At 47.2% G+C, this 20,915-nt stretch overlaps 3 protein-coding genes across 6 annotated transcripts; 2 read left to right on the forward strand and 1 right to left on the reverse strand.

The window, feature by feature from the left end:
• On the reverse strand, positions 1,308-2,135 carry LOC110435397. Its single transcript, XM_021460897.1, has 2 exons — positions 1,707-2,135; positions 1,308-1,631 (listed from the first exon to the last, which is right to left on the reverse strand). The coding sequence occupies exons 1-2, from the start codon at positions 2,113-2,115 to the stop codon at positions 1,498-1,500; spliced, it is 543 nt and encodes a 180-aa protein (XP_021316572.1). The 5' UTR covers positions 2,116-2,135; the 3' UTR covers positions 1,308-1,497.
• LOC110435889 lies at positions 6,727-17,478 on the forward strand. The gene is made up of 3 exons (XM_021461988.1): positions 6,727-9,043; positions 16,067-16,139; positions 17,451-17,478. Exons 1-3 carry the CDS (start codon positions 6,727-6,729, stop codon positions 17,476-17,478), a joined length of 2,418 nt encoding a protein of 805 aa, XP_021317663.1.
• On the forward strand, positions 17,897-20,119 carry LOC110435795. 4 transcript variants are annotated; one of them, XR_002453646.1, is made up of 5 exons: positions 17,897-18,012; positions 18,076-18,208; positions 18,300-18,382; positions 18,460-18,617; positions 19,975-20,119. XR_002453646.1 is itself a non-coding variant. In XM_021461839.1 (3 exons), exons 1-3 carry the CDS (start codon positions 18,107-18,109, stop codon positions 18,614-18,616), a joined length of 342 nt encoding a protein of 113 aa, XP_021317514.1. In that variant the 5' UTR covers positions 17,897-18,106; the 3' UTR covers positions 18,617-18,992. The 4 variants fall into 4 exon arrangements, 1 of the variants encoding a protein (XP_021317514.1); XR_002453645.1 differs by lacking the exon at positions 19,975-20,119 and having other exon boundaries at positions 18,460-18,992; XR_002453647.1 differs by lacking the exon at positions 19,975-20,119 and having other exon boundaries at positions 18,480-18,992.

Consider the following 20,915-nt stretch of genomic DNA (forward strand, 5'->3'; position numbering starts at 1 on the left):
TGACATGTGTTAGGATCTTCCTAGGCATCTTACTGGAGCCAGTTGGGAGCATGTGGCGTTGTCTTGGTGGCTTTGGGTAAGGGTCCACCATGGCAAGTCGAAGCTGCTTTGTCTCTTTTGCGCCAAAGCTATGCAACGATGACACATGATGGGCTTAGTCGCTAAGTGCAATACCGACTGCACTGTTGTGCGGGTGCATCACGGCTTTGTATGAACTTCTATTCTTCTCAATTGAGCGACTGAGCTCCTGCTTTTTTGTTCAAAAAAGGGAATTCTAATACTAGCAAGAAGAAATTACAAAAGCTCTGAACCACATCTTTGTCTTTCTTGACCCAGATGGAGCCTTATTTCAGTGGTACAGTTTCTCCAATGATGGATGAGGCTGATGAAGCTATTGAATTAGGGACAAGAATTTCCATGCTCAAAGAATCCATGTGCAATTTATACAGTCCACAAATGAAGTGGAAGGTTCGATCACTACCTTAAGCCCATCCAGTGCTTCTTATCCTAGTCATTTCTTATTTCAACATTTCAAATTTAGGTACGTGAGGATGAACCACCGCAAACTAACATCAGGGCATCTGTATTGTGGTCACAAAAATAAATTTTTGAAGAGTATAATCAATCTTTTATCCCTGGACACCCAAAATGTCTCTCATTTGCTGCACACCAAACAGTTTCAGGTGATGTTTAATTCTGATTTCATCGATCTAGTTCAAAATATTCAGGTCTTATCATATTGATCAATCTTTCACTGCGCATCTATATATTCTATAAATGAGAAATATCTGTTTTACATATGACAACCATCCAAAGAGATGATGCACGCATACATCAAGCGCCGTCATACCTGATCCGTATATTCGTAGGTATCTAACTTTTAAACCGTACTACAGGCATGTCAGATGAAGAACTTCTCAACTATCGCAAAAAAAAATGAAGAACTTCTCAACCTGCAAAATTACAAGATACAAGCGATGGATTCGATAGACACCCTTGAAAGGATAAACAATGGTATCAAGTTTGTAGAACATAATATTGGAATCATAGCTGCAGGGCTCTCCATTCAAAATATATGATCTTGCAATGTTCAATTTATATGCCAAATGATGTCCATGATGCTAACTCCATCTGGTCAAAAGACTCTGACCTCAAAGCTTTTCCAGTTTCAACTGTAAACATGGCAGGTGTGATGCATTCTGATTGATTTTGACATAACCTTGGATTCATTCAGAGAACAACATGAAGATGAGCAACACAATATGAAATTACTTTCTCATTTTGTATGGGTAGGGTAACAGAAAACACCATAAGTTGTTCATACATCCAGTACAAGCTTATTCAAATAAAACACAAAAAATGTCTGATCAAATAAAATACACAACCTTATTCAAATTCCAAAGACTACAAGTCTTGCTTGAACTAAGTAATTTTTGAACGAAAAAAGTAATGTTTAATGGAAAGAAATATTATGCAGAGCATGAGTCCTGATGGACATTAATCTTTGTCTTCTTTCTGACCTTCCACAACGTTGGTGCCAAAGAGACGAATCGTGCGACCTCCATTATTGTTGCTAGGCACAGTTTGCTCTGGTGAATTCTCCGCTTGATTCTGTGAGGGGTTTGCCACTTCTGTTCAAAAAAAAAACTGTCAGGGGAACGTAGAGAAGGTTTTGGAGCCAATGAGACAGGTGGAGGGATGCTCACCATTAGCAGGCACCACTCTCCCTTGTGGTGGATTCTCCTCTTGAGTCTGCAAGGGAATTGCAGGAAGGACGCTGCTGGTAGTTGCAGGGAATGAGTACCAATCGCCAGCCATAGCAGCTGGGAAATGACCAGCCACAGGATTGCCAGCCATAGCCACTATCCCTTGAGTTGGCTGGTGCACCGGCATCGACATAGGAGGGGCATGGATGGCACTTCTACCAGTTAGGAAGAATGGCAAGCAGGGCATAGTATTGGCAAGAGCATCAATCGCTGCAACATTGTTGTTGACCTCTTGGTTTTGCAAGGGAATAGAACGAAGGACGCTGTTGGTAGTTGCAGGGAATGACCAGCCAGTGGCAGAGGTGGCAGCTGGGAAATGACCAGTCAAAAGATTGCCATCCATTGCCATCCCTTGAGTTGGGTGGTGTACCAGCGAGGACACAGGAGATGCTTGGGTGTGGTTTCTGCCAGCTTGGAAGAATGGCAAGTGGCGGCCCAAGGTATTGGCAGGGGCATGAATGGCTGCATAGTGGTTGTTGATCCCTATAAATTGGGAGGGCTCCATGCCAGGGCGAGGAGTGGAGGAGCTGCTGGCAATGGCATTGCCAGGCACCACTGCTATCTCTTGTCTCCTTGGGAATGAGAATAATGCAGGACTGATGCTGTGGTGCCTGTGGTTTCTGAGCGCGATTGCTGGAATCTGTTCTAGTGGATTAAGCTCTTCATTGTGCAAGGGGGTTGCCGGAAGGATACTGCTAGTAGTTCCAAGGAGTGACCAGCCAGTGGAGTTGTTGGCAGCTGAGAAATGACCAGTCATAGGATTGCCAGCCATAACCATCATCCCTTGAGGTGGCTGGTGCACTGGCGCCACTGATGCAGGAAGCGTGAGGATGGTGCTTGTGGGAGCACTCGCTGGGATCTGACGGCCCACGGTATTGTAAGGACCATCCACAGCTGTGCCTATGTTGTTGCCCTCTGTCACAAAGTCTTTTTCCTTATTAGCAGAAGAAGAAGCAGAAGCAGCAGCAGTAGCGATGGCAAGGTGAGGGTGCACACATATCATGTGGAAACTAAGTTCATGCCCTGTCTGGCACATATGGTTGCACACTTTGCACATGTGCAGACCACTCTGCAAGTCTAGCTTTGCCTTACCCTTCTTCTCCATGATCCTGTGATAACTAGTAACGTGGCCTCCTAGTGCCTGGTGTGTCGCTACCGCAGAAGCTAGAGCTGGTGGAATTGTCACAGCCACTGCTGATGTAGCAGCAGGAGCTCCTTCAGTGTTCAAAGATGCTGCGGCTGCATGAGGTGCTGGCGTAGGAGTTGGCATAGCCATCGCAGGAGCTGGTGCCATGGCTAGAGCTGCTGCCGCATCAGAATCTGGGCTAGGAGTTCCATGAGACCCTACGACGGCGATGACAGGATTTCCATCATCATCATCATCATTGTCTATGAGGATCACGGAAATATCATCGCTGTTGTCGTCATTCTCTATGACCTTGTTGCTTTCATGCATGGCAGCCGCTATGTTAGGAACAGTGACAATAGACTCAGTTCTAGAAACTTTTACCTCAGCAGGGGCATCTCTAGGTGTTCCGCTGCGACTAGCGCGGTTGCCCCATGTTGCCTCAAGCGGCATCACGGTCCTCTGCTTTGACTTCCGCTTCTTCCTTCTCTTGTTCGGTGTGTGTGAATCCTCCTCAGAGTCAGAGGAGACATGGTCGCGCTTGTGGGATCTCATGTGCCCACACAGCGCTGTCTCCCGACCAAAGGTCATGCAGCAATCCACACAAGTGTAAGGCCGGTCGTCCACCGCAGCAATAGTGCCAAGACCAGCTAATCCGGGCCTAGTCACCACACGAGAGTGATGTCGTGGCAAACCATGCTGCTCGGTAGATGGCTTGTCCCTACCTAGATAGCCCACCAAAGATCTCGGTGAAGCATTGCCCTCAAGGTAGTGGTTAGATCCAGAGAGCTCGTGGTGGCCAGATCCGGAGAGATCATGGCAGCCAGATCTAGAGAGCTCGTGACATCCAAATTCCGAGAGGTCATGGCGGCCAGATCTAGAGAGCTCATGGTGGCCAGATCCGGAGAGCTTGTGGCAGCCAGATCTAGAGAGCTCAGGGCATGATGCATGTGGTGATCCACGGTGGAGAGCAGCACCTCGTACATCCTCCTCAGATTCATAGAAGAGGTGGTCATGATTGTGCAACCTCATGTGCCCACATAGAGCTGTCTCCCGACCAAAGGTCATGGAGCAATCTGCACAAGTGTAGGGCCGGTCATCCACTGTAGCAACGGTGCCAAGACCAGTTAATCCGAGCCTAGCCCTAACACGCGAGTGCCGCCGTGGCAAACCACGATGCTTGTCAGTTGGGTTGTCCCTATAAGGATAGCCCACCAAAGATCTTGGTGAAGCTGTGCCCTCAAGGCGGTGGCTAGATCCAGAGAGCGCATGGCGACCAGATCTAGAGAGCTCATGGCGGCCAGATCCAGAGAGCTCGTGGTGCCCAGATCTAGAGAGCTCATGGCAGCGGCTAGATCTAGAGAGCTCATGTCGGCCAGATCTGGAGAGCTCTTGGCGACCAGATCCAAAGAGCTCTGGGCATGACGCGCATGATGATCCATGGCGGAGAGCAGCACTTTCCATATTACCTACTCCTATGGCGCTCCCATCTCCTTCATCATGCAGCTTCATGGAGACGAGAGGTGGGCCGCCCCTGGTGTTACCATTTTCTGGTTGTGGTGGTGGTGGCATCGGTGGCGGCGGCGATGAGAGCGGATTTTGGTTTGAGTTCATGGGTCGTTGGGAGAGACTAGGGTATAATGAGGGATTAGTAAGACTAATATGGCAGCATTGGGGTAAAGGATTATATTTATTATGGTGGATTGCCAACTTTTCAAATAAGGCTCACTTCTTTTTCTTAATTCCATATATGCCCCAATGTCAGATTTCTATTACACACCATCAACAACCGTGGTAAGCATATAGCAACACTACAAGAAATCGTTCAATCTATGACGGATTCTCTGTGATGAATTCAAAAACCATCATGAAACCATACACACAATCAGCAATCCATTGAGCTATCACACTGGATATCCAGCCCAAGCCCGATACCCACTAATGTATATAAACGATCCTTGAAACCTAACCCCCACACACCTCACTTCTCCGCAACAGCCGCCGCTGTCCACCCCACGCCATCCCAGCTGCCTCTTCTCTGCACCCTAGTCGTCTCTGTTGTTGTCGCCATAGAGGACGGCGTGTGGTGCAGGAGACTAAGGGCGGCATCCGACCCAGCCCTCACCGTGGAGGAGACTAAGGGCAGCGCCTCCACCTAGTCCTTCTGGATCTGGACCCCGCAGCGGAGGAGCTCAGCGCTGCCACCGAGCTAGGCCGGATCCACCTTTCTGCTTGCTCACCAAATTTGTGCACCAGTTATGGCGCTCGCTCGGAGCAGGGACGGTGCTAGCATACCAGCGGTGGGGATCTGCCTTCCCAGGGTCTAAGGTTCGAGGGAACCTGAACTGAATGAATCAAAGTGCCATGATGCCAATACTGTTGTGCTCATCCGGTGTAATGGCCAGAGCTTGCAGCCGGATTCCAAAAAATCTGGTATTTACATTCCTAGAGATACTGAATTATTTGCTTCCGCCATGTTTATTTTCCAAATTGGACTAATTTTAATCATATGTTGTGCAGACCACTGGGGTGAGCACTGAAGCAACGCTTGAAGTTGATGATATACATTTTTTATTTCAAATATTTTGTTGTTTCTACTGCATGCTTATCATGATTGGAGGTTCTTGTTATGTGAGTCTTATTCATTTGTGGGCATGAAGAGAGGTCTCTGCTTCTTATTTTTCAGTTTTTCTGCAGTGGCGACAAAAGCTTTAGCAATAGTGTTCCGGTATGTTGTTTTTAGTTCAGGTTTCAGTAACTAGTGCAGCAGCACAACTTATTTTTATTACGAGTTCTATTGTGTTCAGCTCTGTTTTCTGCATGAGCCACCTATAGTCTCTACAAGGAAAAGGAAGTTGTCAACACGTGGGCCAAATATTCCGCGGCGTTCCTCGCCAAGTTCTTCCCCATGAGCAAAACCAATGCCCTGAACGGAAGAAATTCCAACTTCCAGCAGAACACCACTGACTCAATTCCAGAGGCATGGGAAAGACTACAAGACTACATTCAAGCATGCCCACACCACGACATCGACGATTGGTTAGTGCTCCAGTATTTCTATGATGGGCTAACCCAGATGTGTAGGGGGCACATTGACGCTGCTGCTGGAGGAGCCTTCCTCTCCCTCACCATTGACAAAGCCACTGCACTGATCACTGAGATCGTGACGAACTAGAGTTGGGGGGAGGAAAGGAAAACACAAAAAGGGATGCATACCGTCAAAGAAACGGATATTTTGGCCGCAACGATAGACCTATTTGTTAGACTAAGCAATGTGTGGTTGCATGTAGTAGACTAGGCACCGTGTGGTTGCATGTGTGTGTCGCGTGTGTGGCTGCATGTGTGAAGAGTCTATGTGTGGTTGCATGTATTAGACTAGGCACAGTGCGGTTGCATGTGTGTGTCGCGTGTGAGATCAATAGAACCATCACTTACATTCTTTCATGGTATCTCAAGGGGGTTACGATCCCCGCTTCAGCAACCCTAGCCGCCGCCGGCCCTCATGACCGACGCGGCCTCGCTGACGCTGAGCGCCACACTCACCGGCTCGCCATCGCTGGGCCTCGCGCTCGCTGGCCGCACGCGCGCCCCTACGTCATGCCTTCCCTCCGTCGTCGGGCCAAGGCTCACCGGAGTACCACACGTGCGCCGCCATGACGCCGTGCGTTCTGATCGCGCCGCCGACCGATCCATCCGCGCCGGCACCCGATCCCGTCGCCACGTCCGCGCCGCCACGACTGATCCGTCCCCGTCGCCGACCGATCCGTCCGCTCGCCATCCAGGCCGTGACCCGATCCATCCACCCGCCGTCGGTTTCCTGCCTCCACCCCAACCATGGCGGAGACCGCGGCCGAGCGCGCCGCCCGAGAGGCCCAGGAGCAGCGCGACCGGGAGGCCGCCGCTGCCCGCGCCAAGGCCCTCGACGAGTACGAGGCCAACTACGCCGACGTCCACGCCGCCGCCATCGCTGTCCTCAACATCAAGGTGCTCGTCCTCGTCGTCCTGGATCGTGTCGCCAACAACTACACCCGGTGGCGCGCCCTCTTCCTCGTCATCTTGGGCAAATATGCCCTCACCGATCACGTCCTCACCGATGTGGTCAACGATGATCGCCCGGCGTGGCTGCAGATGAACTGCACCGTCCTCACGTGGATCTACGACACCATCAACCCCGACCTACAGCAGTCCATGATGTTGAAAGAGCCCAACGCGCGGGTCGCATGGATACATGTGGAGGACGAGTTCCTCGGGCAGCGCGAGTCACGCGCCCTCTTGCTGTCCGCCGAGTTCCGCACCGTCAAGCAAGTCTCCTCCTCCATCATGAACTTCTGCCGCTGCCTCGAGACGATGGCCGCCTCTCTTCGCGAGTTCGGCGACCCCGTTGGCGACCGCACCCTCGTCCTCACCCTGTTGCGCGGCCTCAGCAAGAAGTTCCGCCCCATGGTGACGAACATCAAGCTGCGGCAGCTGTTCCCCAGCTTCTCGGAGGCGAGAACCCTGCTGCTCCTCGAGGAAATTGACCTCAACGACTCCGCCGGCAACACCGGCACGTCCTCCAGCAGCACCACGCCGGCCGCGGGCGCACCGACACTCCTTGCGGCCACGGGCTCCACCAACACCGCATGGCGCCCCCCTGCCGGCGGCCCTGCTCCTCCTGGCCACAACCAGGGCGGCGCACCCACCGGCCAAGGCAATGGCAACCAGGGCGGCCGCTCCGGACGCCGTCGCGGACGCAACAAGCAGCAGCAGCAGGCACCGCACGGGCAGCACCAGCGCCCGCCGGCGCAGTACCAGCCCTGGGCTTACTGGGCACCGCCGCCGCCCGCTCCGAGGCCGATGTACAGGCCGCCTGCTGTAGGGTACATGGTCGTACAACAGCAGCAGCAGGCGCCGCACGGCTACCAGGCCGCTCCACCCGGCTTCGGCGCGCCACCAGGCTTCGGCGCACCATCTGGCTATGATTACAGGGCGCCCGGCTACCACGTCGCCCCGCCGCCGCCACAACAGCAACAGCCGTGGACGCCCATGCATGGGGGCAGCTTCGACATGTCCTCGCTCGCCAGCAACTTCAGCACCATGACGCTCTCCCCTCTCGGCACGGGCGAATGGTATGCTGACTCGGGCGCTGGCTCCCACATGGTCAACAATGCTGGTATACTCACCACCTCTCACCCTCCCTCGTCATCACATCCTTCATCTATCATTGTTGGTGATGGGAACTTACTTCCCGTTACTTCCGTTGGATCACACTCTTTTTCGAACACTGGGCGTCCTCTAGTTCTTTCTAATGTTTTAGTTTCTCCAAACATTATTAAGAATCTGATTTCAGTTCGCCGTTTTACTACCGATAATAATTGTTCCATTGAGTTTGATCCGTTCGGTCTTTCTGTGAAGGATCTTCAGACACGGAGTGTGATCGCCAGGTGCAATAGCACGGGAGACCTTTACCCGTTCTTCATGCCATCCAGCACCACTGCCTTCACTGCTGTTGCATCTTCCACCACTCTATGGCATCGTCGTCTCGGTCATATCGGTTATGAGGCTTTGTCCACGCTCATTAGTTCCAATGCTATTCCATGTAATAAGCGCCATGATACTCATATTTGCCACGCTTGTCAGCTTGGTCGCCATGTGCGCCTTCCTTTTAGCATGTCAAACTCTCATGCCTCACACGCCTTTGATTTAATACATTGTGATCTTTGGACATCCCTAGTTGTTAGTGTGTCTGGCTACAAATATTATCTTGTTATTTTAGATGACTGCACACACTACACTTGGACGTTTCCTTTATGCCTCAAATCCGACACATTTGGTGCCATTACTCACTTTTTTTCCTATGTGCGTACGCAGTTCGGCTCCTCCATCAAGGCAGTCCAGTGCGACAACGGCCGTGAATTCGACCATTCTTCGGCCCACATGTTCTTCCTCACTCATGGAGTCGTTCTTCGCATGTCCTGCCCTTACACTTCACAGCAAAATGGGCGGGCCGAGCGCATTCTTCGCACTATAAATAATATTGTGCGCTCCATTCTTTTTCAGGCTAGTCTTCCTCCCGTTTATTGGGCTGACTCCTTGCACACTGCAACATATCTTCTCAATCGTCACCCCACTAAAACCCTAGACGGCCTCACTCCTTTCTTTTCCCTATATGGCACGCAGCCTACGTATGATCATTTACGTGTTTTTGGTTGTGCTTGCTATCCCAACCTATCATCCACAGCTCCACATAAACTTTCACCTCGATCCACTCTGTGTGTGTTCCTGGGATACTCCACTGATCATAAGGGTTATCGGTGTCTTGATCTTCACACAAACCGTATCATCATCTCTCGCCATGTCACCTTCGATGAGACGGTTTTCCCCTTTGCCGATATGTCCACTTCCCCCCAGGACCACACCACACTTGAGTTTTTGGATGCTGATGATTCCTCTTCGCTCGATGGCGCAAGAGCTGTGCTTGCAGGTACCCGCCTCCCCGGCGGCATGGATGCTGCTCCGGGGGGTCATAACGACTCTCTAGCCACGGGCGGCCTCGACCCCACCGCCTCAGCCCCGGGCGGCCACGGCGCGCCGGCCACGGGCGGCCACGGCTCCTCTCCAGCTGAGCCAGCCACGGGTGCCACTGGTGGCCCCGCTTCGACCGCGCCTGGTGCCACTGCCCCTGCGGACGGTCCGTCCCAGGCTACTGCCAGTGGCGTCGGGCGCCCAGTCGGCCGCACCACCGCCACAGTTCCTCTCCAGCAAGCACCTGTCATCAACGCGCATGGCATGCGCACACGCGGCAAGGACGGCATCCGGCAGCCCATTGACCGCCTCAACCTTCATGCAACACCACTGTCCTCTGTGCCTTCCTCAGTCCGTACTGCCCTGACTGACCCCACATGGCGCCGTGCAATGCAGGATGAGTTTGATGCTCTGCAGGCTAATGACACATGGACCCTGGTGCCTCGACCGTCCTGTGTCAACCTTGTTACTGGAAAATGGGTGTTTCGTCACAAGTTCAAGTTTGATGGCTCTCTGGACCGTTACAAAGCTCGTTGGGTGCTCCGCGGCTTCACACAGTGTCCAGGTATCGACTATGATGAGACTTTCAGCCTAGTGGTCAAACCAGCAACCATCCGCACAGTTCTTACTTTGGCACTCTCTCATTCATGGCCTATTCATCAGCTTGATGTGTAGAATGCATTTCTCCATGGCATCCTGAATGATACAGTATATTCTGTTTAGCCTGCTGGTTTTGTTGACACCTCCCGCCCAGATTATGTGTGCCGTTTGAACAAGTCCCTCTACGGTTTGAAGCAAGCACCCCGAGCCTGGCACCATCGCTTCGCAAGTCATATCACTTCTCTCGGATTTGTTGAGGCGAAGACTGACAGTTCTCTGTTCATATACAGCCGGGATACTGATGTGGCATTCTTGCTTCTCTATGTTGATGACATTGTTCTTACAGCCTCCTCTACGAGTTTTTTGCAGCGGATCATCCATGCTCTCCGCCAAGAATTCTCTATGACAGATATGGGGGCACTTCACCACTTCCTCAGCGTTAGTGTGCAGCGTCAGAGTGATAGCTTGTTCCTCTCACAGCGTCAGTATATTCTGGACATTCTTGACCGTGTTGGTATGCTTAGCTGCAAGCCTTGCAGCACACCTGTGGATACTCATTCCAAGCTTTCCGTCGATGGAGCTGTCGTCACCGACCCCTCCTCCTACCGTAGCATTGTTGGTGCTCTTCAGTATCTCACTTTTACTCGTCCAGATATCGCTTATGCTGTCCAGCAGGTGTGCCTCTACATGCATGACCCCCGGGAGCCTCATCCGGGCGCTATGAAGTGCATTCTTCGCTACCTTCAGGGTACCTTGGATCTTGGTCTTCATCTTCACCGGACCTCACTAGTAGATCTGACTGTCTACACAGATGCAGATTGGGCGAGCTGTCCTGACATGCGCAAGTCCACTTCTGGCTAAGCGGTGTTTCTCGGGGACAATCTCATCTCATGGTCATCTAAACGTCAGCCTACAGTGTCCAGGTCCAGTGCTGAGGCAGAGTATCGAGCCGTGGCAAACGGCGTTGCTGAAGCCTGCTGGTTGCGACAACTACTGCAAGAGCTTCATCATCCTCTTCACCATGCTACCATAGTCTATTGTGATAACATCAGTGCTGTTTACCTCTCCAGCAATCCTGTCCAGCATCAGCGGACCAAGCATATTGAGATTGACTTGCACTTCGTCAGAGAGCGAGTCGCCCTCGGTGAAGCACGCGTCCTGCACGTTCCCACTATGTCTCAGTACGCCGACATCTTCACCAAAGGTCTGCCGACATCACTCTTCACGGAGTTTAGGTCCAGTCTTAATGTTCGCGGTGCTCCCAGTTAAAACTATGGGGGAGTGTTAGACTAAGCAATGTGTGGTTGCATGTATAGACTAGGCACCGTGCGGTTGCATGTGTGTGTCGCGTGTGTGGCTGCATGTGTGCAGAGTCTATGTGTGGTTGCATGTATTAGACTAGGCACCGTGCGGTTGCATGTGTGTGTCGCGTGTGTGGCTGCATGTGTGCAGAGGTTGTATAAATATGTAACCGATGAGATCAATAGAACCATCCCTTACATTCTTTCACTATTGATGAGAAGGTTGGATGATCGTGCCCAAGAAAAGAAACCTATGACAAGCACCGTCAATGTCATAGACTCACACATGACGTGTGAGATCTGTGGAAACGTTGGCCACTCGGGAAACGACTGCCCCAAAACCCGAGAAGACGTAGCATTCATCAACAACGGATTTCGCCAACCAGGTAATAACGGGTGGAACAACCAGCAACGTCCACCCTACCAAGGTAATTCGAACCACAATTCCAATTCAAATTACAATTTGAATCAGCCTTCATTAAAAGATCTAGTGCTAGGGCAAGCCAAAATTAATGAAAACCTCACTAAGAAACTTGCTCACCATGATAAAAATATAGAGAGCATAAATTTTAAATTAGAAAACTTGACTTCCTCCGTACAGAATCAGCTAAGCTTCAACAAAATGATTGAAACTCAACTAGCATAGATCGCCACTGCAATCCCAACCTCTCAACAATCTACAACTCCCGTAGAATATGCCAATCTAGTCTCAATAAATGAAGATAAACTTTTATGCCATGAGAATCTTGACGAAATAATTCAAACATTGTTTGTTCCAAAAAAGGAAGACCCAGGGTGACCCACAATTGAATGTTCCATTGGCCCACACCACTTTAATAATGCTTTGTTTGACCTTGGGTCTAGTATCAATATTATGCCAAAGAAAATGTATGAAACCCTATTTAGTGGATCATTGGTCCCTATAAATTTCTGCGTGCAAATGGCAGACAAAACCTGTAGATGCCCTGAAGGGATGGCTAAAGACATCGTGATAAGAATTCAAGATAAAATTATCCCTGCCGACTTCGTCATTTTGGATGTAGGTGAACCTAAAGAAGTCTCCTTACTTTTGGGAAGGCCATTCCTTAATTATGCAAATGCAACAATCTATGTTAGCTCAGGGTGTATTAATTTTAGAGTTCAAGGAAAAACCCTCAAGTGTCCCTTCGTTGGCTATAAGAAAAATCAAAAGAATAACCAACCTGGGCAACCACAAATATATCACAGAACTTTTAAGCAAGTAGGACAAGCAAAAAGCTCCACCACCATATCCGGAGTAGAAGCTTCTTCATCAAACCCGTAAAAAATTGTTGCATTATTCGAATAAAGTTTTCAACCCAAGTAACAATAATAATGATTCCACTCTCATATGTGACTAGGAATGCTTAAGTTCTCCCTATGTTGAAATGATGAATAGTTGCTCTATTTATAATTCATCATGTGCCTAGTTTGTAACTTAGTATTCCCCAATGTTTAAGTTTGATGGCTAACACGTCTTAAACTAAGAGTTGAGAAACTCATGGGTTGCAAAAGCATGGTTCCTTTTCTAAGTTGTTGCAAGTTATGAGATGCTAAATGGATTATGCTATGTCTTAGTTCTAAGAGAACTTGAAACCCGGAGTTTTCTTTTCAAAAAAAACATGTTCCTCAATGATTATAAAATCCTACCACAGCCATATGACATAAATCCCAATTTCAACCTTTAGTCATATGCTGCTTGTACTTACATTGAGCTTTGTCAAATTCATGTGAACCTTGTGAGATATCCTTCATACACCCATGATCAAGATCACGTACACTCACTAAATAAAACACTGACTCAAAAGTGTTACACATCCATAAATAAAAATTCCATTGTGTTATAAACTTCTCTTCCTAAAATCTCAGCAAGAAGGAGAATTGGGCTATATATAAATAAACCATGTCAAAAGAGCATGGAGAAAATGAAAATATGCCATGCCAAAGAAGAATGAGCCCAAAATAAACCATGTCAAAAGAGCATAGAAATGAAAAGATGCCGTGCCAAAGAAGCATGAGCCAAAAAAAGGAAAAAATATAGCCCAATCATCCCGAAAGCGATGTGATAGAAGGGGACAGGAATAGCAAATGGAAAAAATATTCTATACACTTGCACATCTTGGTCAAAGTGTATGTCTTGCATCTCCTTGGATCGAGTCTTTAACTTAGCAACATTATGTAGTACAATAAGTGACCCATTTGAGGAATTTGTTTGTCATTTTTCAAAATTTTCAAACCTCCGGATAAAAGGTTGATCAAAGAATAAAGGACTAGTAAATCTATTATGTCGTTCTGTCTTGCAACCACCTAAGGATTGGGAAAGCAAGAGCCCCATAGAACTTTAAGTCAAAAGGGATAGATAAAACTACCAACTTATTTAAATCAAGGAGGAATATTTTGTTACAACCCTAGTACTTATGAATTGTATTGGCATTGAAGCAACTGCTGATCGACAACCCTAAAACAACTGAATATTTCCTCGGGACGAGCAAAGGTTTAGCTTGGCGGAGTTATTGACAGTCATTAACTTAGAAATCCGACCGTCAATTACTATGAAAACATAGGGAAATTTGGCAAACCAATATCACATATGCATTTATTTCTAACCTAGTTCCACATGTATTTGGAAGATTGTATTTTTTACAGGACATGTGCTGCAAATACATGAGGACACCACAAAAAGGCACTTTTCAACACATGATTACGTTATCAAATAACCAAGACATCAAGTGAAGTTTCTCCAGAGCAATTCCCCCTGACGCAGCCCTCATGAGAACAGGCCTAAGGTCAAACATGTGAAGCTGGAGGCTAAGGAGCGCCACCTAGGGACCGGCCGGCCCCTGGCTGAGCCCTCTCGGCACCGCCTTTGTTGTGCGGCTGCACGGCGCTCCCTGGGGTCGGTGGATTGAGTGCTTATGCGCAGATTGTGGGAGAGCACCGCCACACTCAGCTGTATAAATAGGGGGCCATACCCCCCCTCTCAACACACACCAACACTTGAGCCATTGTCCATCTCCACTCTCTAGTTGTAGTTCTTTTATTTTCTTGTTAGTAAAAGAATAAGGCAATAGAATCATGAGTTCTTTCAAGTTCATTCTCTCATTATTTAATTATAGTCATGATTATGAACTAGAGTATAGTTGTGATGTCATGCTATTGACATATGAACTAGAGTATAGTCTATGTGTCAATAGAGTGTCATCATTAACATTGTGCCTAATAAATACATTTCACTTAATTAAAGCTAGAGTTAGGTTGGATGTGGTGGTTCATTGCACCACAAGGTGTGCCCAATTCATAACTTGTCGATTCGTAGGGTCGGAGTCCCAAGGTGTAACGTCCCGCCTCCACGAGGCCGGGCCCGCTTACATCTGGTAGCTTTTCTAAGACATAGTCAGTCCCCACAGACCAGCACTAGTCTTTTCTGCACACTTTGTCCGGGAACTACTTCCCGGTAGGTCACCCATCCCTAAATTGCTCTAGGCCAAGCACGCTTAACTTTAGAGTTCTTTCGAGATAGGCTCCCAGAAAAGAAGTTGCAACTTGTTGGTATGAGTCTCTTATTAATCCTATTAAGCCCTGGGCCGGGTGTTACATCCTCACCCCCTTAAGAGATCGACGTCCTCATCGATCAACCCCAACCCAGGAACGTCCCCTCTTGGCCACGTCCGTGCATCCAGTGCCAGCGCATATGCCATGCTGTGTGACCACTCCGGATCCACACCAGCCATGCACACCATGCCTGTGCAACTACGACACACGCGCCTGTGAAACCGCGAGGGTCGGCTTTGATACCATTATGTAACGTCCCGCCTCCACGAGGCCGAGCCCGCTTACATCTGGTAGCTTTTCTAAGACATAGTCAGTCCCCACAGACCAACACTAGTCTTTTCTGCACACTTTGTCCTCACTCGTGCGCACCCAGGAACTACTTCCCGGTAGGTCACCCATTCCTAAATTGCTCTAGGCCAAGCACGCTTAACTTTAGAGTTCTTTCGAGATAGGCTCCCGGAAAAGAAGTTGCAACTTGTTGGTATGAGTCTCTTATTAATCCTATTAAGCCCTGGGCCGGGTGTTACATGATGTTGACTGTAGGACGCTCTGCCTAGATAGAAATGGTCGCTTTTACAAACTTATTTTGATGAAAACTTATCTTGTCTTCCTCCTCCTTGATATTTTCTAAAAGAAAAACAAAACTGTTTGCCAAAACCCCTTCTTTCTCCAAAATCCAAGAAGATGCCGGTGAAGTTGAAGATTCTACGTCAATAATAAACATCATCACCAAAGTTTAGGGGCTCAAGCTTGTCTATCCTAATGCCCTTAGGATGTTGTTATCCCCGAGCGCTCTTACGTTAGTAACGATGCTAAGGTGAGTGATAGTATGCTTTCATAAGGACCCTATCATGTTAGTGTGCTATAGCTAGGTTGATTGTTTTGTCCTAATGAACTTGTATGATTTGGTTCTTTGTAATGAGTGTAGCTTCAGCGAATCTCGGCGCGAGATTCCTGTTAAGGGGGGTAGAGTTGTCACACCCCAAATTTCCTACTTTGGAATGTGACTTGGAAAACACTAAAAACAGAGCCAAACATTTTATTATTTTATAAAATGTTCCAACTTTAGTTATGTTGTCAACATTCTAGATAGTGAAAAATGTGAGTTTCTAAAATTTTTGCAATACAACTTAGTTGTTTGTTGCATTCATGCCTTTGCATTGTGTTTACGTTTGAAAAATGAATTTAGTTATTTCTAGATATGCTTGGTTTGATCGCAACCTTGTCTTCCAAAATTCCAACCCAAATATTATCATATCTTCTCCACCTGATGTGTTATAATCCTTCCTCTTCCAAGCTTTTACCGAACTCCAAATCAATCTCCATTTGGGTGAAGCAAATACCAACACACTCTTTCTTTCTATCATGTATATAGCATCCCAACTTATCTCGTTTCCATTAATGGACTTATACTTTCTTCCATTTTTATCACAATAGAAGCTCAAGTTCTTATTTGTTGTTAAAATGTCAAAGTATGACCATTATTGGTTCGCATCTCAATGCTTTGGGTCAAGAACAACTCAGCCCAACACTCTTCTCTTCTTCTCCCACCCCTTGGCCGAGTCTCTTTTTCTCCTATGAAAACATGCGCCACATCTTCTATGAACATGCATGGAATCAACACCATAACTCCCTTTTAGTGTTCCTCTTTTGAATTGTGCAATTAAAAGATGAGTAGCAGCAGCATATCTCCTCCCTCTCCCTCACATGAAAACATCACTCCTTCAATGCCGACCTCACCTTTCCCTCATGCAAATAAGAGCAGCAGCACTTTAATCCATCAGTGGAGCTCCTTTGCATGCCCACCTTAAATCTCTCCATCAATCACACATTACTTCCTTGATGGCTGATGAAACAACCATGACTTCCTCATATCCCTTTCATTTCTGCATGCATACATGCAACAGAGATGCATTATTTTCTCTCATCCCTCTTTTCATCAAGCAGAACAGATGGACACACCTATTAAATCGGTATCCTCTCTTATGCTGCCCGCTTCTCTTTCTCCATGCAAGAATTATATCTACATCAAATCCCTTCTCTTAATTCTCTACCTCATCACATTTGCATGCCTCTCTAATTACAAGATTAAAGCTGATGAACAGCCATCCCTCCTCTGCTGCCCACGCCTCTCCCTACTCCCATGCAAAAATAAATCTACTTAATTCCTTCCTCTCAAATTTACTAGACATTCTTTTAAAAATGTTCTGCTACTCTATTTATCACTCCTCAATAACATTTGTGTACACACAACAACAACCCCTCTCTTTTCCTACGGTGCATTCTCCTCTTACTCTCATGCAAAAATAGCAACGCTAATGCTCCCTCCTTGATTCCCTTGAAGTCATCTCAATAAGCATCCATAATTTCTCTAACTAATTCTCTTTCTCTTAATATTCTATTTTTATGTACAGAACCAAAGGATGAATTATTATCATGGCCAGCCATCTCCTCTTGTTGTTGCACTGGCGCCTCTCCCTTTTTCTCATGCAAGAATGGATGTAACAATTCATTGCTTTAATTTCCTAGACCCACCCTCCCCAATAATGCTCCTTTACTCTTTATTTGTTATCTTTGTTTCAGCTGCATGCTGAAGAAGTTAAAAGAATAGCAGAGCACCTCTTGCCTATGCCGACAACCTCATTCCTCCTTACACACCTATTCCTTTTGCCTCCTCTTTCAATTGCATGCACATAATGGCAGCCATTCCTCCTTCTCTTATTTTTCTCACGCAACAGCCAAAATCTCTCTTTTACTAACCTTTACACCATTGCATGCATGCAACAATCAGCCACATTGTCTCCTCTCTCTCACGCACAAACCATCAGTCACCTCTCTTCAATTCTTCTTTGATAACACCCCTTTTATTTCCTCAGTTTTACTCTCTTCATTTGCATGCTCTCATGCAGCAAACAACAGCTATAAAACCCCCTCATCCCCTCCTCTCTCCCTCACGCAAGCACCAGAGAAGGAGCATCCCATCTCCTCCCCTCCATCCATCAGATGGGCGCCCCTCGTCCTCTCCTTTTGCCCATGGCTGCAGCTCCAAATCCCTCTCATTCTTCTCCAACAAAATGGAATCACATGATCAATCGGAGTATGTTATGCTGCTGATTCTATCTTCTAGGCATGACAGCAACAATTGGTGAGATTTTCTCCTTGTTGTTCATCTCTTATATATCCCCTTGCTGATCTCTTCAAATCACAGGACCTCAAGGAATTCCTCATAATAATCCCTAATGTACAGAGATGAGGTTGTGCTTCCTATTGAACTCCATGCAGTGATATTCCTCGCTTCTTATCGTGGTTTGCCGCCGTTGCTACTTCTGCTGTGCAGCATGGTGAGGACACTCCACCTCCTCCACTCTCACCTACATGGTCACCCTATCTTCATCCTCTAGTTTCCTCTCCTCCCTTTTTATGATATTGCAGTGCCCTGGCTGCGATGAATCTGTTATGCCACTGCACATATTTTCCCGTCGCTGGAATCCAGGAATCATTTGCATTGTGCTGCGGTAAGGGTCATGGTTTTCTCTGTTTTTGCTGAGAAACTCATGTTCATCGTGTCCCTTCCTTGTTGTGATCTTTCAAGGAAATACCATGCTGCTGCAGTGCTTCATGGAGGCCATCTCAATGTGCCGTGTCGCCTTCCGAAACCAGCAGCACATCCCATCGATTGTCGACCGTTTTGCTGTCCATTATTGGCGTTGGTCGCCATCGAGATCATGTCCAGCAGCGATGAACATTGATGTGAGTCCCTCCCCCCTATCTCAATCTTGTATACATATTCTTTTCCATAAATCATGAGTCATAGTCCAAGTTTGATCAAATTATGTCAAAAGTTTTCCCGCAATCGTGTTGCTGTCCTTTTTGGACAGCAGTGCTATTGCTAGTCAGCGTTCATGTTCTCCATTGATCTGTCAAGATCTATGATGAATCCTTTGAATATAACATCATTTATATATTTGCACACGTCCCTGCAAAATTTCATAGCGAGACACTTCAAGATGAAAGAGATATAATCGTCTTTTCAGTGCTTGCTGTCCCTGCTATTTCAGCAGTGTTGTGCCTCTGTTTGGTAGTGATGTTCCCCATAATACATTAGTCAAATCATCAAACCATTCACATAGTATGTGTTTCCTATCCTTGCACATGCCTCTGCAAAGTTTTATGGCTATAGGATCAAATGTGGAAGAGATATGATCCTATCTTTTGCTCACTGTCCTTGCTGCCCCGCAGCAGAGTTCCAGCTGGTTGGCATGCATATTCCCGATGTTCCATCACTCCAGTGACTGTGTCGTTCAACCACAATGTGTCTTATATTGTTGCACATGCCTCTAAGAAATTCCGTGGCTGTAGGATTCAAGATAAAAGAGAAATGTTTCTATCTTGTGCTTGCTGACCCTGCTGTCCCGCAGCCGCGTTGAGACCAGTTGGCATGTGTGTTCTCGTTGAATCACCACTCTAGTGGTCATGCCCATTGATCATGGTGTATATCAAATATATACACACATCTCTGCAAGTTTTCTTAGTCATGTGAACCACAACGCCCAAAATATAAGCATCACAGTGTCGCTGCTCCTGTCATGCCAACAGCCACGCAGTACCATCTTGAAACCTCATTCCCCGGCTATCAGATGGTCAAAACATCATGTTCTTTTGCCACAACATACTCCATACAGTCCACAACAAGCCCACAAAAATGATCTCAATTTGGTGCTGCTAAGACCATGTTCCTTGTAATCATAACCACCACTGTCCGCACTGGGTTTGCTCAACCGGTGCGCAAATCGTCATCATCGTGCTTCCCTTTTATGTAACATTTCATCAGTGCAGCCACTAGTCATTATATATTCCATGTATCCTCTTCACAAAACCATAGTCATCCACAAAACATCTATAGATCCTTGTGCTCCATAAATCTTGCGTCCATGTTCATCATGATTACTCTAATCCTATCATTTATCGAACCTTCTAGTCTCTATCTGATATATCTTTTAATCATGAATTTTATGTTAGTTGTTTTTGTGGCCAATGATCGTAGTTGCAAGTTCTATGTGTTTAAAACTTTTATCATATTTTGTAATGCTTGGTGTACTGTTTTTAGGTTCTTGTGATGCTTGTACCAATTGATTGCTAGCGTTAGAAGAGGGGCTCTACAAGGATGATCAAGAAGTTGGATAGCAAGAATTTGGAAGGCAAGTGTAACATGAGTTCCCTTGTTACCTAATAACTATTTAATAATCTCTTCATGTGCATGTGTCTAATATGATAAACCCCTAAGGACTTTACCTAGAACCTTTGTTATCCTGAATCCCTTGTTACCTTGGGTTATGCACATGGGTAGTTCTGCTTAGTCTGCAATCACCAAACTGTATAATGTTAATCTTGACTAATGGATTATGTAATCAATGATAAAATGTTTCTTTTTAGCAACATGGACAGAAGGGGGCTAGAGCATTGGGCCTTTTTGGGTGCTCTAGTCTGCCCTCCGTAAGGACTGAATCTTAAAGCGGCCACCTAGGATTTACCGTACAACCATGAGAGCTACATGGCTCTAGCTTTAGCTCAGTAAACTGAACTTCCTAACTTGTTAGTGGTTACCGAAAGGCGCAAGAGGGGGGGTGCCTCGTGGTGTATAGTTGTTTTCCTACCTTGGTGTGTACAGTGCCGCGACCACATGTGCCTCTTGGAGGAGGACACCTATGCACACTTGCCATTGAAACCTCGCGGCTTGTTAGGGGGACTTTCGAAAGGCTTCATAGTGAACCCTGCCGACTTACCTTGGAAGTGGGTCAAGAGGCTGATCACCTCGGGCATATGGGTAACACGACTCATGGTGAAAGTGTACAAGCTCTGCAGAGTGTTTTAAAACTGATATATCAGCCGTGCTCATGAACACGAGCGGCCTGGATCCTTTTCGAGATAGATGGTTCTATGGATGGTTTGGATGATGAATAATGTTGATGTTAATTATACTTCTCACCTTGGGAGCTTAAGCATAACCTAGCAACATAGGTCTAATAATAAAATATGACCAACTAAAAA

The sequence above is a fragment of the Sorghum bicolor genome, chromosome 5 (assembly GCF_000003195.3).
Source record: "Sorghum bicolor cultivar BTx623 chromosome 5, Sorghum_bicolor_NCBIv3, whole genome shotgun sequence".
In the NCBI taxonomy this organism is placed as follows: Eukaryota; Viridiplantae; Streptophyta; class Magnoliopsida; order Poales; family Poaceae; genus Sorghum; species Sorghum bicolor.

What these genes read in the sequence shown, in the direction of transcription:
- LOC110435795 (XM_021461839.1), top strand. Translation starts at nt 18,107, where the DNA reads ATGTACAGAGATGAGGTTGTGCTTCCTATTGAACTCCATGCAGTGATA. An exon ending in TACTTCTGCTGTGCAGCATG is followed by an intron (nt 18,209 to 18,299) that starts GTGAGGACACTC and finishes ATGATATTGCAG; the next exon opens with TGCCCTGGCTGCGATGAATC. An exon ending in ATCATTTGCATTGTGCTGCG is followed by an intron (nt 18,383 to 18,459) that starts GTAAGGGTCATG and finishes TGATCTTTCAAG; the next exon opens with GAAATACCATGCTGCTGCAG.
- LOC110435889 (XM_021461988.1), top strand. Translation starts at nt 6,727, where the DNA reads ATGGCGGAGACCGCGGCCGAGCGCGCCGCCCGAGAGGCCCAGGAGCAG. An exon ending in TCCTTTCTTTTCCCTATATG is followed by an intron (nt 9,044 to 16,066) that starts GCACGCAGCCTA and finishes AGTTATTTCTAG; the next exon opens with ATATGCTTGGTTTGATCGCA. An exon ending in TCATATCTTCTCCACCTGAT is followed by an intron (nt 16,140 to 17,450) that starts GTGTTATAATCC and finishes TCTTTGTTTCAG; the next exon opens with CTGCATGCTGAAGAAGTTAA.
- LOC110435397 (XM_021460897.1), bottom strand. Translation starts at nt 2,115, where the DNA reads ATGGCAATGGATGGCAATCTTTTGACTGGTCATTTCCCAGCTGCCACC. An exon ending in GAGAGTGGTGCCTGCTAATG is followed by an intron (nt 1,632 to 1,706) that starts GTGAGCATCCCT and finishes TTTTTTGAACAG; the next exon opens with AAGTGGCAAACCCCTCACAG.